We start from the raw sequence: 18124 nt of genomic DNA on the forward strand, positions 1-18124 counted from the left end.
TTATTTAAAAGGGTTGTTTTTATGTAAAAATGTACAATTACTAAGATTGAATATTTCAAACAAGGAACCACAGTGACAGTTAAATGGTAATCAAAATTCCAAATTCATCACGTCCAGAAAATCAAGTATATCAAATATCAAGCAAGGTATAGCTCTTTTATCTATAATTGGGAAATTAGAAAATTATCGGAAATCACATTCCTCTGCTGTTGCCAATTTTGCTAAACGATTTAGTTCCGAATACAAATAGTTTCGTAACTATAATCCTACAAAGTTTCCAACATGTTTGGTATGGACTGCTTACTATGGAGACACTGCTAAGGACTTCTGTCTCTCCAATTTTAATATGTTTGGGTTGGATATCAGACGTAAATTAGACATTTAGTCAGGTCTCAATTGTTTTTTTTTTTTCTTTTACGTCATACAATTAAGGTAAATTATGTGGAAACTACAAAGAAACAGTGAGCAAAGGGAGTCTCTGTATACGTGCCGGTGTTATGCCAAAGTTTAATTCCCGACAGACTCTACTCCCCTGCGCGTGAACCAGTTGAGGCGATCCAATTCCGTTAACCAATCAGAAGATTCCTTTTCAGGGGCCAACTAATAAACATCCAATGGTAAAGGCTGTTCTCTAACACGTGACTATTGTTTTCCCCTTGACTGACGGCGTCATGTCATTCTGTGGCGATGCCGTTTGTGTTTACGTACATACTTACACATCTTTTAACAGGCCAACAGTTGCTGGCGACTGTATGGGAGGAATAACCGGATACTGGCTTTCCTAAAGCGACGATAAAGAATGAACGGTATAACCCCCTTCTCTTTCATTCATGTTTTTTTTTTTTTGCGAGCTAGTTAGCCTTCTAGCAAATAGCTAGCTTAAACGCTGGTGTTGAAATATTTTGTTTTTCTCAGCTAAAGTTATCCTCTTACTGTCACGCTAACGTATCCTATAGTTGCCAATCAGGTCGACAAGTAAATAGTTAAAGATAGCGTTTTGTAAGTCTCATTTCATGTCGTTTTGCCATTGTCATTGTGTGTGTCTGTGTTGTTGTTTTTTTGTTTTTTTAAATCATTTTCTTCCGTTCATGCACACGTTTTTGTCTCCCATCACCAGGTTAATGGAAAGGGAGAGCGTAGATCGAATGATTTGGTGGGCACGAACGTTTGCGGTCAGAAAGAATGGCTCATAGATGGGGTCTGAGGACGTGGCCGAGAGTGAGCAAAGGTTTTCCGTTGTGGAGGAGACTCGCGCGCAAGTCCGCCGCATCATGTTCCATGTCTGGTGCCTCTCACTGCAGGATTCTTGAGCGTCAGCCCTACTGCTACAAGGGTGGCTGTCTGAGCTGTGGCCACGTCCAGCAGCAGAGGATCACCGGACGCAAGGGATGGTTCCTTAGCGCTGGTCAATCTCGACAGAGGCTCGGTCTCCACACCAGCTCCTTGTATTTGAACACCTCAGCATCACGGTGGTCTGCCAGTTTGAGCCAACACATGTCTCGGGTCAGGAGCACGCTGGACACAGTTTCCAAAGCTGTGAGTGGAACACACTCGGAGCTCTTATCCAAAATCACCAGGCTGAAGCCAAAAGTTTTGAAGACTGGAAAACAGGCCGAGGCAACTGTTGAGTCAACTGCCAAAGTGGATGAGGCAGCAGTCACACCCACTCCGCCTCCTAATGATGTCACTCCCTCGTCTCCTGCAACCAAACCTACTTTTGACTCAGCCTTGCCCAGTTCTCCAGTTCCTACATCTGCTGCTGCCACCTTTGATGCAAGCGCCAGTGCGTCCACTCATCCTGTCAATTCTCCTCCGCCGGCAGTCGGTGCCACAGCTTTGACTGCACGGGACCCAAAGGACAAAAAGCTGAGGCGTGTTGTCCCACCTGTCAAAGCAGGTTCTGCCAGGAAACAGGCTGAATTAAAACTGCCAGCCAATGATGCTGAGAGCAAGAATGCAACCACGAAGCAAACCACAGCACTTTTCCATCCCAGCACTTTTTCGGTCAGCCTGGATGAGACGTACAACTACCTTGCCCATCACATCAACTCTTACTTTGGCTTCAGCGCCAAGAATCAGGCCAAGAATGTGGACAGAGTTGACAATTCTTCAGCCTCCTCTCAGGGTGCACAAGCAAGCAGCATCACGTCAGTGTCAGATAAAACAGCATCTGCTGCTCCAGTCGCCCCAGCGACCTCTAAGAAGGGTTTGGGACACTATCTGTCCTATTCGGCTCCTACCGTGCAAGCCTTTGTGGGAAATTACATTGCTCCCTTGGTGCCCAAGTTTAGGACATCTGAGTCTAAGAGTGCCGTGGTGGCGGAAAAGAAGTTGGAAGATGCACCTGCAAAACAAATAGAGGCAACCATTACTGCTGAGCAGAAGGTTGCTGAGGAGAAAGCCAAGAAGCTTCTGCTCCAAAGGGAGAAGGTAAGTTTATAAAAGTCATGTTTTTGTTTGTTTGTTTAAAGTTCGGCTCTTCTCTGCAGTGTCTGTGTGCTTTTACAAAAATAACATAGATTTATTCTTTTATCTTATACTAATTTTTTAAAGATTGGATATGATGCGATCCTTTGAAACAGCCAGGTGATGTGTAATAAGATGGTTACTTTTTTTGTTTGTATTTCCCAGATTATTGCGAAGGTGAGTGTGGACAACCGAACTCGAGCGCTCGTCCAGGGTCTCTATCGAGCTTCGGATGTGAGGGTCTTCATTAACAGAGTGGAAGACCTGAGTTACCACCTCTTGCAGTTTCCAGATACCTGTGGTGTTGCAGTCAAGGTAACGCAACTCAACATTTTATTCCTCTTTGTTCAAGGCTATCACATTGAGAGGAGAACCGCAGCTGCCGCCTTATCAATAGCATCAAGTCTGTGTTTGGCTTGAGTTCATGCTTGTGTGTTTATGGCAGCAGCACATGCATAATGCATGTATAATACATGTATAAATGTGTTGTTTCTTGCTTGAACTGGCTGTCGGGCAGCTGTTGTATATAAATAATAAATACAAATGCTTGTCGCTTATGTTTGGGATTCCCCCCGTGCCAGGCAATATGTCAGGAAGCTCACAGCTACACAGTGACCTAACACTATAGGGTTTATTTTTGGCTCTGATCTGTCTGTAACGTCTTCAGCGTTGACCTGTTTCAGCTGAGGCTTCTCTTACCAAACAGAATAGACTTGTAAGCGCATTAAAGAACATTGCCCTGATAATTCAAGTCATTCCTTTCCATATCTGACTGACCAAATGCCGACATATTCCAGGAGAAGGTCATCCCTCGCCTGTTGCGCCTGAAACAGGCTGACGACCCGGGACTAAGGGCAGCAGTGAGAGAAGCTCTGTCTCTGGTGGGCTACCATGCGCCCATCAAAGGGCGAGGCATACGGATCCTGTCCATAGATGGAGGAGGATTAAGGTACAAGTGCAACTCTCCAGTATTGTGACGTGTACCTGTTGTCAAACCAAGAACTAAACAGTATTTACTGCGAGCAAGGTCTTTTTAAAAGAAGAATCAATGCACCTGGCCTACTGGCTCTAATAATCTGCAGCAGAAATATATTTTTAAATAAATTCAAAACCCAAGTGCCCTTGTTACTGAGGGTGTTCCTGATCTCTCAGGATAGTGTAGATGTAAAACACTGCTTTCATTTACTTTAGATTAAATCAGGATCCATTGTTTCCCAGACAGTTTTCTTTTTTAATCGTTCACTGTGACTTTTAATGTTTTGACTGATTGGTTCACACCTCACTGTCTCCTCTCTTTCAGGGGACTCCTGGCCCTTCAGACTCTGAACAAACTGGAGGCTCTGACCGGCAAACCCATTCACAAACTGTTTGATTATATTTGTGGTGTCAGCACAGGTGACTTGTTTTTCCTCCCCTATTTCCACTGTCTGTGTGTGTACAGTACATGACTGTGTGCACTGTGGAAATCACAGCACCGGTCACCCACTGACACATTTGTTGCTGCGCTTGTTTTGGACATAATTTTGCCACTACTATATTGTTTGACATAATATGTTTTTTTATATACTTTGGTGAACTAAAAATGTTTTTTGGATATATACAGTAAACTCATGTGGTAGTTCCCTCGCCGATATACGCAGTCGCCACACAGGGGCGCTGTGGGCCATCTTCAAAGCGTCTTCCCCGTCTGCCGGTTTTGCAGCATATTGGAATAATAGCTGCTTCATCCTTGCAGAACACGGTGGTCTCTAATCACTAGCAGGAGTGTGTGTTTTTCCTGGGTCCCTCCCGGCTCCCGCAGTCCTAATCCCCACCAGTTGGCTCTTTATTTGTGCACCTAATTAATGCGTCAAAACAAAATATCAGATAACGTTCATGAAACCCATCTGGGCCGTGTGTGATGGGTTTGATCATCCCCACTGTTCAGCTGTACCAGCTTTCAGCCCTCTGGGGAAGGTCTGCAATCACCGGAGCGATTTTTAATTGTAGTGTAATTATTGCGTTAATCCAGTTTACCTTCGTATTGAAGCCTAATGTTTTTCATTTACAGGCAATTCTTCAGGCCTTGCATAAACGCACTACGTGGAGAGAAGCAGCGCTGAGCTCTGCCTGCTCATGTATTTCTGTGCTTTAGCATTTGAAAACACTGTGTTTGCCACTGTGTGCCCTTGTGCAGTATGTTTTTGACTCTTTGGTGGCGTGTGGGGGGTTTTCCTCCTCCCAGGTGCCATTCTGGGGTTCATGCTGGGCGTGTTTCAGATCCCGCTGAGCGAATGCGACGATCTCTACCGGAAGTTGGGTTCCGACATCTTCAAGCAGAACGTCATTGTTGGCACAGTGAAGATGGGCTGGAAGCACGCCTTCTACGACAGCGAAGCCTGGGAAAACCTCCTCAAGTCAGTTTGATCGCCACGTGGAGCCGAACTGAAATGTTTTTTATGCCTCCTTTACTTTCTGTAGCTAAAAGTCTAATTTAATTACGCAGAAGATTAGCTGTAGCACCTCTTTTTTAAAAAAAGTGTTCACCCGGTATTTCATTTTGAGTTGGATAATGTGCTGGAGGATTGTGTGAAAGCCTTGGGTAATGACTCAGGAGCAGGTCAGGAGGCCAGTGTCTTTAAATTCCCACAAACCACAAAATGACATCGCCCTATCTCTCCTCTCCTGCAGAGAGAAAATGGGTTCTCACCTCCTGGTGGAGACTACGAGGAATCCTGATTGCCCCAAGGTGAGACTGAGAAGATGGTCAGACTCGTATTATCTTGTTACCGACGGTGAGCCTTCGAGTTAGGTTGTGTAGTGTCTGGTGAACAGCCACCAGAGGCTGCCACCAGACTGAAAGAGCGCAATACATTCTGCTGGCATCAAGAACAGAGCAAAGGTTGTTTTGATTGCAATCACGTTGCTTACAAACAGGTTTGGATTACGAGTCTCAACAGGTGAACCTTTCTTTGCCCTGTAGGTGGCAGCAGTGAGCACCATTGTCAACCGGGGCCCCCTGAAGGCCTACGTTTTCAGGAACTACAACTTCCTGCCAGGGGTCCGCCCTCTCTACCTTGGGGGCTGCCAGCACCAGCTGTGGCAGGCCATCAGAGCAACGTCAGCCGCCCCTGGCTACTTCCAGGAGTTCCCGCTGGGAGATGATCTCCACCAGGTCAGTCGCCGCTCGGAGAAGGAGTGCGTGGGCAAGTCAGCGATGCAAAGCGTGACTCATATTTCTAAAATCTCTGACATGACTGATCGTCACCAATCACTAGTGGGAGAAACAGTGGAGTCACGATCACGGTGCACCCACACAAGGTCCAAACAGACTGAATTATTGTGTTTGTTGGACCGTTGGTTCTGTCAGGAGATCAATCTCAGGGTGTGTTCTCACCCTCGGCCCAGTCTTTCTCAGTGTCCAGTGCCTTTGATAAAGTGTGAACATAATCGCTCCGCTTTGGTTGACTATCTGTGCTTAAATCTACTTGAAAAGGTGCCCATAGAAATGATTTATTTTTGTACTGGAGCCCAACGCATGGCATTTATACACTTGTGGCCGATATCAGGTACTTCCTGACTGTTGCAGGCAGCAGCGTCTCCTGTCAACCTTTTACTCACCGACAAATGGAAGCTTGTGCTGAAGGGGGTCAAGGACTGACTGCCCTTCATGAAATGACCGTATACCTCCAGCTTGAGTGTATAAAAATACATTTCTCCTCACAGAAGTCTAGTGTCTTCTCATGCTGTCCTTCACACCCTTCTTGTGATGATTTGAACAGCAGCTTTCTATGCTGTGCCTGGATTAAGCGTCCTGTGCTGACAGCTGCAGTTTGACAGCGTGATTTAAAAAAAAAAAAAAAAGTCTAATGAGAACAAAATCTCCCTGCATCGCAATCCACAGTGAGGGAGTGCCTTTCCCTCCTGTCACTGTTTCCCTTCCAGTCACTCACATTCTGACTGACTGGTGCCACAGCGAGACGAGTAAAATCTCCCCTCCCCGCACCCTCCGCTACTAACAGGTATGCATTAGCCGTAAGGAGCATAACAAACTGGCGGACTGCCGTCTTATTTTACCGATCGATGCACACGGCTGCGCTCTCTGCGAAAGGGCTTCGTCAGGACAGGCGCGCGAGAAGTAAAGACGCGCCGCGCCGGTAAGAGTAATAGCGCCGAGTTGAAAACATTATCTACAAAACGCTGCAGAGGAAGCGGCGAGAAGGATGCGGGGGAAGCGCCGCTGCGGCGGGCACGCCGTTCACTTCCACTCGAGTCTGAACGTCTCGGCGAACGCCGCTGTGATTTGAAGGCTGCTGAAAACATGACGCAGACGCGCACTTGACCGAGCGGTGTGTTTGGAATCAAAGGCGGCGTCCCACGACCGCACACACACACACACCGGCACTCTTAATTGGAAGCCGTGTTCGTCGTATGGGTGAGCGGGCGGGCGGGGCGGAGGGGGGGGGGGTTCAATGGGACGGAATGAAAGAGACTTCCTAATGAAACCCCCACCTGTGCTGGGAGATTTTTTCCCAGCATGCCGCCTCGTAGGTCTCGTCCGACGCTGAGATGCATAAATTAGTCGGAGGCTCTTCACACACACACACACATACACACACATACACGCACGCACGCACACATTGCTGTTTGACTGCTATATCCGCCTTGTTAGAATGAGAAGACACACAATCTAATTATGCAGCTGCTTTTTCCACGACTCTGTTCAAGCTGCCGGCAGGAAAAACCTCTTACCGTGAGAAAAATGGAGACACTTTGGATTGTTGAATGTACTTTACACATTTCAGGGGAAATCAGGTCTATTAACACTTATTTGTTAGTCGCTCTTATTTGTTAATTGTCAGAACGCTGCTCCTCGGCTGGGGAAAAAAACTCAAATCGCAGCTGCAGCATTACTATTTTCATTCTTTTTTTTCATGCCCTGCCGAGCTTTTTCCTCATAACTCTTGTTAGTGTTTGCCCCGACTGTGAATTCCTGCGTGATTTGAACTTTTCCCTTAACATTTTTTGAAAACTTTACCTTTTGTTCAGCATAGCTGAGCAAGGTGAACAAGCATTCCAATATCTGTGTTTTGCAAACTGCGGATAAAGAAAGTCTTCTAATAATGTGAGCTTGCGGTTTCATGCAGTGCCAACATTCAAATGTGCAAAGCAGCTACTGGGGGGAAAAAAAAAGGAGTTCTAATCTCATTTGTGGCTAATGGAACAAACTCGCTCCTGGTAGAATTCATTAGTCTGTGCTTTGAACCTCTGAAATCGACACAAAATGATGATTTAATTCGATCGGGGCCTACAGAGGCATTCATTGTGTCTCAATAAATGAATCTGGTTACAGCACATTTAATCAGTCAGAAGGCAGAAGCATAATGTTGTTTGACATGATTGTAGAAGGAAGTGAGTAATCATTTAATTCATGCTGCGAGAAACTACTTTGGATAAAGTTTTGGTGGTGACACAAGGCTTTTCTGTTCTTCCTCCTGCCACTGACGTCTTTATTGAGCCGCTGACACCAGCCGGGAACATGCCGATGCCGCGCTGTCGCTATGATGTCAAGATTCCCCACCGAGCGAGTCATCTTGCTCTTTTCCACCATCGCCCACGTCGTCCTCCACTTTCTTCAGCAGCCAAACAATCATCCCTTTGTGCGGCCCGGCGGCCACACGAGAGTTGCCATGCCATATGCTGAACCAAATACCGGAATTCTGCAGCAGAATTTCCAGAGAGCGGGAGAGCCGTGATTGTTGCTGAAGGTTTGCCTTCAGCCCGTGCCGGCTGGAATGGAATCCTGATTCACGCTGCTGACGCGGGGGGGGCTTTGACTCAGAGCGAGACCTTTGAAGCAGAGCAGCCTCACCGCCTCCCACTTGCTACCATAGCAATAGAGAGGATCCCTCAGTTTAGGAGGGTGGCGTTGGTGGCGGTTGTGCTGGGTGGGGGTGGGTGGGGTGTTCATGCAGATAAAAAGCAATAAAAAAAAATGGCAGCGACGAACGAGAGGGAGGTTCCACATTAAAGCGCCGCTCTCTGTTATCTCCCCACTGACAAACGCAAAATAGAAGACTTCAGATGTTTGGCCATGGATGCGAGGGCATGCGTGGAATGGCGAGGAGAACCCGATTCGTCTTTCCGCCTCGTTGCTATGGCGCCTCCTGAGGCAATGAGGAGGAATGGGGGGCCAGTTTTGTGCCCGCCGCTGGCAGCCATTCGATGGGGTGTCGGGGAGGGGGGGGGGGCATGGGAGCGGGAGACCACCGTCCCTTGTATGAGGAGGGGGACTTGAGAGCCTCAACGTGGAACAATGATCAGGCGAGAGACCCTTATTAAATCACTTTCCAGTTCTGTATTATTCACCCTTTACTCAAGTGGAGCAGCCCTAGATAATTAATTATCCATAACAGTCTTTTTTTTTTTCCACCACCCCCGAAAAAAAACATCACATTCTCAAATGCACTCCTAAAAGTGCTCTGTAGAAATGGCAAACCCTGGATCGCTTTCTCTCCTCCGTCCAAGGCAACTGGAAGGGAAAAAAATAAATAAATATTGGTCCTAAATTGCAGGGTTGCTGCCACACTGGTTGTCGGATTAAGAAGAGAAAAGGATGGGGGGAGGGGGGGGGGGGGGGGTTAGGAGTCAGGAAAGGCAGCAGAGGGTACAAATTTGAGCTTTTAGTCTCTTCCTCATCCCTGCTCTCTCTTTTTTTCTGTGAAGCCCTGAGAGTCTGGCCCTGGAGGCTGGGAGAGGATGGAGCTCAGACTCGGGAGCCTTGCTGCAGACTCTCTCCTCCTCCCCACATTCAGGGTTTTGGTCCCCTGGGTATGAATGCGTCTGAATGTATTCTTATGCCCTGGCACTTGATTGCGCTGGCGCACTTGTTTGGAGGATTAGCCCAGTTCACTGATTAGGTTGCCTCCTTCCCTGCTCCGAGCTCTCAGCAGGCTTTGCTGTGACCTCGCGCTGCGGCACCAGTTAACATTTCTAAATAGAAATCTTGCCCTTAAACCCTGCGACACAACATATTGGCACGCCAGAGTGTTCCCAGTCTTTATTTGTGTATATGGCTGGGAAATTAGCTTTAAATTGCCCAGTAGATGACTTGGTAAATATGTAAAAACTGCTTCCCAATATGAAATGGTCAAATTCTACACATAAAGCCCCAAGGAATCCAGGCTGTGTGCAGAGGGGCTCTGCTGACATTCACACCACTGCAGGAATTGTCACGGTTTAATCTGAATGACTGCAGCCAACGGGGGGATGATTCATTGTTTCAATAGCGGGTGCAGATGTGTGGTCGCGCATCCAAAGTATGTCTGTGAGAAAGGTAGCCGTGCACAGTGGAGCTCCGTGTCTTTGCCTGCCCGGGGCACTTCTGGCTCAGCCACAGATTGGTCCATCCTGGACTGACAGACTGGGAAGATGGCTTGAACCCCAACGTTGACCTCTGGGACTTGCGGCGGAGCGTTGGAGTGGGGTGGAGGAGGTGGGGGGGCAGAGAAAAGACTCGCTCGGTGTAATTGCTCAATATGGCGTGAAGACCTTTGACTTGACCCGGTCGCCTTTTTGGATGGTCTCTCAACAACACTGTCTTCATTCTCGTCCCCACACGCATGGTCTGGGATGCAGTTCAACCTAAGCGATCTGCCCAGAGTGGGACCCCACACTGGAAGAAAAGTGTGTGAAATCACAGACATAAGGACAACTTGAGCCAGTGTTTCTTGGCGTGTACTCCTCCAAACATACACAATTGAAAATTTGTCCAGAAAACGAGACCCAGTGGCCCATTTGTTGTTACTATTCCATGGTAGCAGCCCTGCATACACAATCAGTAGATGAATAGATGAAACCAAATAAGGAGCTTGACCAATGTTGTCAAATTGTTCTGTTCAGCTCTGCCTCCACCAGGGATGGTGTAAGACTTGTATCGACACCTCACGCCTGAGCAGTATTTAGACAAACTGTCTGAGGCTAAACACAGACTGGGCCTCGGCAGTCCCATCTGGCCCAGTTCTTGTGCCTCAAACCCTCCGGCGTCACTTTCTTTAAAAAGCTTGGACTCTCTTTGAAGGTAAAGTGTTACTAAGAAGTGAATGTTTGTTTTGTTTTGTCTCCCCCCCCCCCACCACTGCATTCTGATTATGTAATCTAATTGACTGAATAACCATCAATGGAAAACAGTGTGGTTATTGTGACGAGAATAATCAAATGTCTGCAGCTTATGTAACGCCTCTAATTAATCACTTGAGAGGACGACGGAGCCTCGGCCGCGGAGGCTCCGTGATGAATCGCCCTCTGTGCCCCCCCAAGTCCCGTCTCTGCCAAAGATGCCACACAAGATAATGCAATGGCTTTGGCTGCTGACTGGGGGGGCCTGTGACGTGAATGCTGCACCACACGTATGTCCAAGACTCTCCTTCATTCAGATTTTGAGCAGGCCCGCGCTCGGCTCTCCGCTGTTCTCTCATCCTTTCTCTCGTTTGACCTCCTGTCGAACGCGGCTAAAAGCTTCTCCCCAACACGTCGGAGGAGGCAGGTTTCAGAGGCCCCGCAGACTGAACGGGAAAGGATAAAGTTTGCTGTCCCTGCTAATGGAAGCTGACAGACACTGGGGCGTGAAATGACTTTCTGCTGATCCCGGCGATTGCGCTTCTTAACCATTCACTCCAGCTCTGTTCCTCTCGGACGGCATTAACCGGCACACAGGAGATAAACCCCCGGAACTTAATGACGGTGGAGAAATTCCAAACACCGGTGCAAGGGACCAGTAAATGGTGCACGCGTTAATTATGTTTATTTATCTCAGTTTGCTATTGTCCCCGCATATTTTTTTTATTTTTATTTTTTTTTATTATTCAAGGAGACGCTTTAAGGGCGGAAGCCAAATTCCAGTTTAATTGCCTTTGCCGGCAAAGTTAAACACGTTCCCAAAGGGGTAGGATCACCTAATTAGACGGAAATATACTTCATTCAAGTGGCAGGAAAATAAGGTTCTGATTTGAGACACCTTCAGGGCAAAAGGAAGGCCACGGAAAGCACAAACCTCCAGAGGATCAACGGAAAAGCTCTGCCGGAATCAAGAAGCGGCGTCGAAAGGGAAGAGCAAAGCCTTCCAGGAAGGGAAAATTCAAACGTGTCCATTCGTAATTCCGCAACCGTCGGAACTCCAGGGATAGTCTTGTGTCTGGCGGTCGTGACTGAACGAGGTGTAAGCTTCTCAGGACATTTGTGCATTGACTTTCTTTTATAACGAAAAAAAAAAATAAAAAAAACACTGAGACTGTCGGTCTGAGCAGCATTACAGCCCTTAATCTCCAATTAATTGAAGTGACCTTTGCCATGGCTCCCATGCTGCGCGTGACTCGCACTTTGAGTCGGGCTGTTTTGCATGCAAAGCTTATTTGTAGTTGGCCTAAAGTACTTCATTGTTTCTAACCTAACTCTTTATCCAAATATGCATAGGACTTAAAAAAAAACAAAAAAAAAAAAAAACAAGCACTTTTATCCTTGATTGTGGCACTGGTCCAAGTTTGACAGTGTCACTGAAGCATAGTTTAGAAAAAAAAGAGAAACGAAAAGGAAAAAAAAAAAGCTCTACAGTTTCAGCGTCTTCCCCACTCTGGCGGGTTTATCTCAGACTGCTGCTATCGCCCTCCAGCCTGTTTGCTTGTAACGTTTGTTGAAGTGAATGACCCGACCGCACATGGGGAAATACTACACGTCTCTCGGCACTTTGAAGCGTTCTCGCTACAAAAAAAAAAAGGAAAAAAAAAGAGAGATTTTGCCTCCAGGGCTCCACTACTGTAACGTTCGCCAGCTCCGTAATGCTCGCGCCAGGTGCGCCGAAAACGGAGACAAGCTATAGCGGCTCACGCTGGTATTATGTTGTTGGCTTCTAACATTACAAGCCTTGTCTCCCAGTGTGAGACTGACCGCTGAGCTCACTCAACGTGCCGCCGGCTATGAGCAAAATAGAAAAGCGATGGCTGGACCCAAACGTGCTGCCTTAAAATTGCCACCGTTTTCAGGAAATGGAGCCCTCAGCAGTGATGCCACCGACCGGAAAACTGCCCACTTGTTTTTTTTTTTTTTCCAGCTGGGTTGGAGGCTCCACGAGGTCAACGGCCGGCTTGTAGTCCGAAGCCTTGCCGGGCGTTTTATCGACCTGCTTGCTGCATGGTAACAGCGTTGCTTTTTTTTGTTTTGTTTTGTTTTGTTTTTTGTTTTTTCTTGCAAGCTTGATCTTAACACTGGACAGGACAACAGTGTTCTTTATATTTAAGGGTCAACAATTTCATCCCTGCTGTTTCAGTACGTTCTCTTTCTAAGGGAGAAAGAAAAGCAATCGTCAGGAGATGGTTTGAAAAGCCCAGACTGGAACATCCCACACGGGAACGAATGCTTTTGTATTCCTTTAAAGTCTTGTTGGTCTTTGTGACGAGCAGACTCTGGAACACCTCACTGTAACTCTAATATCTTTGCAGGTCTCTTACCATTTCATAACACATTTGTGATGAGGGAATACCATTCTGTGAGAATGCCAAACACATCCATCCATCCATCCATCTAAAACATCCACCATGAAGTAACTTTGGGTAAATTGGTTCTCAGCCTTTGACCCTTCTCACACGGCAGGAGCGCGCTGGGCTTTGGGAAGCTATTACCTGAAGACCCAGAATAGGATGGCAGAGGGTCGTCATCAGTCTGAAGTGTGCTGCTAAAGCCCAGTGGCCTCCTCTCGGCTCCCTGAGGCCCATTGTGTGTGTGAAGCCGTGTGACATACGCTGCCTGTAACATGTACCCTCATTATTACACGCATCGACTCGGAGCAGACGCGAGCCTGCCATCATACATGTGCGCAGAGCCCAGCCGCAGTATAATGGAGGCTGGGGGGCCCCTGTGGACCCCACCCCCAGCCTGGCCTCTTTAATGAGGAGTGGCCCCTGTGCGTTTGATCCTGCTGCCAGCGCTCAGCCCCGCGGCCCCCGGCAGCCTCATGCCTATTCAACGAAGCCCGCAGCCTCTCCCGCCACCCCCGACCCCCTCCCTGCACACACACACCGCCCTGGGTTGACTATGGATCCTGTACGAGGGCCCTCGTGGGCACTCGTTCGATATCAAAGCCAGGCCCGCTGGAACTGGTGGTGGTGGGGTGGGTGGGGGGGTTCACAAGCACCACTGTAACTGCGCTACGATTCACATGTATTTGTTTTTGTGCCATGAAAATAAAAAAAACAACAAAAAAAAAAGTGTCACCTTCTGTCTTCCGGATTCCAAAAGCCAAACTAAGTCCGGGACGTGGACTCTCTCATGCTTTTGTGCGCAGGACGGCGGCCTGCTGATCAACAACCCCACAGCGCTGGCGGTCCACGAGTGCAAGTGCTTGTGGCCCGACACGCCCCTGGAGTGCGTGGTGTCGCTGGGAACGGGCCGCATGGAAAGCCTCGGCAAGACCGGCACCACCTCCACCAGCCTGAAAACCAAACTGAACAACGTGATCAGCAGCGCCACCGACACGGAGGGTGAGTGAAGAGACAAGTGAGCCCAGCTCTCACTTGTGTCCCACTTACTAGTTAGTATAAGCAGTGGTGGTTGTTTGTTTGGAACTCTGTAAAGTTTTCAAATTAGCTGCGCAGTTGCTGTAGCAGAGTGTCTCATGCAACCGATTTATTATGTCTCGCCGTGAAGAGGGCTTCATAGATGGGTGAAAGATTGTCCACTGCTGGGTTTTTGCGATTCATTATTTTGTCATTAGATGGAGTCCATTTATCAGATGGCGTCCAGGCAGACGCTGCTGTCGGTCGCATTAATGATTTGTAAGTTTTCACATCAAGGCTTTCAAAACAAGCTTTTGCACGTATTCATCCATCACACTTGATGCAAAGTCCATCAGCCTTGAGGCATTAAAGGCCAGTGTGATATATTTTTTTAAAGGGGGTCTGTTTTTTTGAATAGAAAATATATGTACATGTTTTAATTGGATTAATTAAAGAAAAATGAGCTAGCATGTTTTTTATTTCTTCATAATAAGTATGTCATTTTGTCTAATAAAGAGCAGGTCCAGTTGTCAGTGAGCCAGAAATGGAGCTGCTCCAGTTTACAGGAGAATTTTAGCCCCTTGAATGTTACAAAGCTCATGGTAACCTTGCCTTTTTACCAGCTGCTGGAATCTGCACCCTCAGGCTTTTAATCCTAAATTTGATATTCCAGCGATCGATCGCTCCCTACCTTTGTGGTTGCTATAGTAACCAGTTCAATAGTACATGGAGTGCCCCTTTAATATCTATCACCAGTGAACTGAGTCAACTGCACTAAATAACCAATCTGGGAAACAACACTGCAGCACACTATCACACTATACCTTCTTTCTCTCCTTCCTTTGGACCCTCGGGCTATTAACAGACTGGGATAAATTGTCACCTCAGTTTCCAGCTCAATCTCCCGGTGTGAATTTGGGGTTTTGATGTGGCCTCACTGTGGCAACGTCTCCTCATCACCTCTGGGCACCTCTGCTACGCCCCAAATTCATCTGGGCCTTCTTCCCTGTGGCCGCCGCCACGGTGCAGCATGTGACCCAGATGTTTTTCCAGCACTTGTTCCTTCCTGTGTGCAGGATTTGCCTCTCCCCGGTTCTCCTACAGCCCGTTATTATCTCCAAACCGGAGATTAGGCCGAGTGTTTATCGCAGATTTTCTTTCACGAAAAATCTCCCCCCCCCTCCTGCCTCGGTCTTCTCCTGCGTCTTCCGTGGCTTTTTAGGTGGATGGCTGGAGCTTGGGTTTGATATGTGAGGTCTCTGGGGCTGGATGAGGAAACACAGCTCCGGCTAGAACTGGAATATAACCAGTTAGCAATCCCAGCCCCAGATTAGCAGACGTCAACATCAGTCGTAATCCCTCCGTCCAACTCTGAGGAATTGGAGGTCGTCTGAGTTCATTTAGCCGAGACTCGGGACAGTGGTGAACCCTGCTAGTGGGTCAGTTAGCTGGGCATTACAACTTGCCTTAACAATGAACTGGGTTGTTGCTATTTCCTCTCACTCTCGCGCGATGACTTGATCGCAGTCTCGGACGCCGCTTCCAAGCAGAACTGGATCTGAAGTGGATTTACACCAGTCACACTTTGTCTGCTGCTACCTGACATAACATCCCATGAACACCTGAGGGCGTGGCTACCGGTTTGAGAAGGGACCGCAATGTCTCCCTCCATAGGGTTTTAGCAAAGCCAATATGCTCTGTGTGAGTTGAATGACTCAGCGGGATCCATGTTTGGGTTCCTGCACGGCTGAGCTGCTGGGAGAAGACAGACAGACAGAGGCCCGTTTGGATATTTACATTCTGATATTATCGCGTGAAAACAAGCGTGACCAACAAGTCAGACGGACGGTTGTGTGTTTGCTTGCTTAGGACACGCTGACATTGTCCAAACAGTCCAAGCAACACGTGTTGTTTTCACACACTGGAGCAATTTTTGGTCTGTTTGTTGTCACGTGTTCTCACTCCGATCTCTGCTCCCCTTCCCACCCCCCACCCCACCCCCCAGAGGTTCACGCCATGCTGGACGCCTTCCTCCCGGCCGACACCTACTACCGCTTCAACCCCTACATGAGCGAAGACGTGTCCATGGACGAGAGTCGGCAGGAGAAGCTGGGTCTGCTGCAGGCCGAGGGCGCCCGCTACCTGGAGCGCAACGAGCACAAGCTGAGCAAGGTGGCGCGCATCCTCACCCGAGAGAAGAGCCCCGCCCACAGGGTGTCCGAGTGGGCCAGGCTCAGGGTCGACATGTACAGCGGCCGCTCCTTCAACTGGGCCAAGATCTAGAGCCCACCCGATCCGACCACTTTTACCTCACACAGGGAACTCTGCCAGTTACCTAATGGAGCTCCTCCACCTGTATAGTTTTGTTGTTGTTGTTGTTGTTTCTTTTGAACAATGTGTTGGAAATGTCCCCAACGTGGCAAACACTACCTTCCTCCTCACACACTTGATGCTGTCCGTTGGCAGACCTATGTAGGGTGTTTTTTTTTTTTGAATGCTTCGAATGATGTGTAAATTTAAAAAGATCCCTAATCAGACGCTAACTTTTGGTAGCTACTCGCAATTTAAGCTTCAGCATTTCAGGGAAACGTTGAGGGAAACGCGTTATTGTCCCTAAAATGGCAGGACTTATTATTTATATGATGTTTAGGTATTAAAACCCTTAATGGTTGAAACCGAACACTTAGCTAAAAAAAAAACAAAAAAACTCAACCATGCGATCCAAACTAGCCTGCTGCTGAATAACATGTTTTAATCTAGTTATTAATCTAGTTTCAAAGAAGAGTATAGCCGAACGTTAAGCTACCTCTTAGCATATTTTAGCTGGTGATTAGCAAAACGCAGAGATTTCCATAATCATTTGTTTTCCTTCTGAGGATCAGTGACCACAAAACCACCTCATCCTCACAGACCAGTGGGAGAAACAAAAGACGACGTCTCAGCATGTAAACTGCCAAGGTGCGGTACTGCACTGCACTGCAAAAGGAGGCAAAATAAATTTTATTGAACAATCTAATCAATCTAAACCGGAGACTCTGGATGCAAAAGCACATTTGCACATTCATTTCCATGCAGCAGCTATCGGTCAAACGGTGTCATTGTCACACATACCGGTTAAAGTGTCAGTGGTACGCCGGGCAGGCGTTACAGAGTTACACGTGTTGTTTGTCATTGCATGTTGTGTTTAATGATGTAAACAAATTCTAGTAAAAACAAATAACTGTATTCTCTTTCCCACAACCTTTAAAGAGCTCATCATGATTCAGTGTTAATAGTACAGATGCAGATATGTTAACAACACCTCGATGATTGGAAGAGTTTTACACTTTTAATCTCGCAAGAAAATTGTCTTGTTTTAAGGGTTTCTATCATCGTGCTCCAGCGGCCCCAGCCAGGGGCCATGCACACCTTCCACTCCTCCTCCTCCTCAGTTTGCCCTTCTTCCCTTTGATGCCTCTCCTTTAAAAAAAAAAACAAAACAACTGCATCCTCTCATTCTGCCTTCAAGTGTTGGGAGTGTTCCACTCCGCTGCTCCACAACATTAGGAACGCTGCTCATGCCGCTTCCAGCTGAAGCACTGCTTGGAACAGATTGCTGCGTATCGATTTGTCGCGCCAGAATTTCATCGAATGACGAATAGCAGAGATTGTAATGAATGAATAAATAGATAAATATATAAATGCACTACGGACATTTATTCTGAGGGCCGACCTGCTCCAGCACTGAGACAATGAGTCAGTTCATCTCAGATCAGAGGTGCAGATTCGCATATTTCCACTGTTTTTCCCTGTGAAGACTGTTCTGTCTGAGTGATTGTTTGAGCAATTAAAAGCCGTCACTGAGCCTGCCTGCATCCCTGCCTCCTGATTGTGTGAAGATTGTGCGGTGATTGCGATCGCAGGAAGCGGCGGCGTGCAGATGCTCGAGTCGCTAACTCGCTCTCACGACCGCTTGATCAGTGCGACGGCAGATCCAGACGGATAAACGCACCCCCGGTCGCTGCCGCTTCAATTTCCAATCTGTCCGCCTCGATTAGCGCCACATTTTCATTTATTAAAACGCCGACTGCTTGGGAAGTGAAGCACCGCCCCTGGATGTTTTTCTGCGTCTACCTTTTAAAGCATGCAAGATG

The 18124-nt window shown here is 47.6% G+C and overlaps 1 protein-coding gene across 2 annotated transcripts; it reads left to right on the forward strand.

Annotated features, from left to right (window-relative positions):
- The first annotated feature begins 630 nt into the window (after positions 1 to 630).
- On the forward strand, positions 631 to 17834 carry LOC142904568 (calcium-independent phospholipase A2-gamma-like). 2 transcript variants are annotated; one of them, XM_076050753.1, is made up of 10 exons: positions 631 to 806; positions 1118 to 2430; positions 2632 to 2781; positions 3264 to 3415; positions 3767 to 3861; positions 4691 to 4862; positions 5137 to 5194; positions 5429 to 5620; positions 13781 to 13976; positions 15997 to 17834. In XM_076050753.1, exons 2-10 carry the CDS (start codon positions 1183 to 1185, stop codon positions 16272 to 16274), a joined length of 2541 nt encoding a protein of 846 aa, XP_075906868.1. In that variant the 5' UTR covers positions 631 to 806; positions 1118 to 1182; the 3' UTR covers positions 16275 to 17834. The 2 variants fall into 2 exon arrangements, with proteins under 2 accessions (XP_075906868.1, XP_075906869.1); XM_076050754.1 differs by having other exon boundaries at positions 1302 to 2430.
- Positions 17835 to 18124: the final 290 nt, after the last annotated feature.

This window comes from Nelusetta ayraudi, unplaced genomic scaffold (assembly GCF_046127955.1).
Source record: "Nelusetta ayraudi isolate G7.1 ecotype Tasmania unplaced genomic scaffold, CSIRO-AGI_Nayr_v1 ptg000129l, whole genome shotgun sequence".
Classification (NCBI taxonomy): Eukaryota; Metazoa; Chordata; class Actinopteri; order Tetraodontiformes; family Monacanthidae; genus Nelusetta; species Nelusetta ayraudi.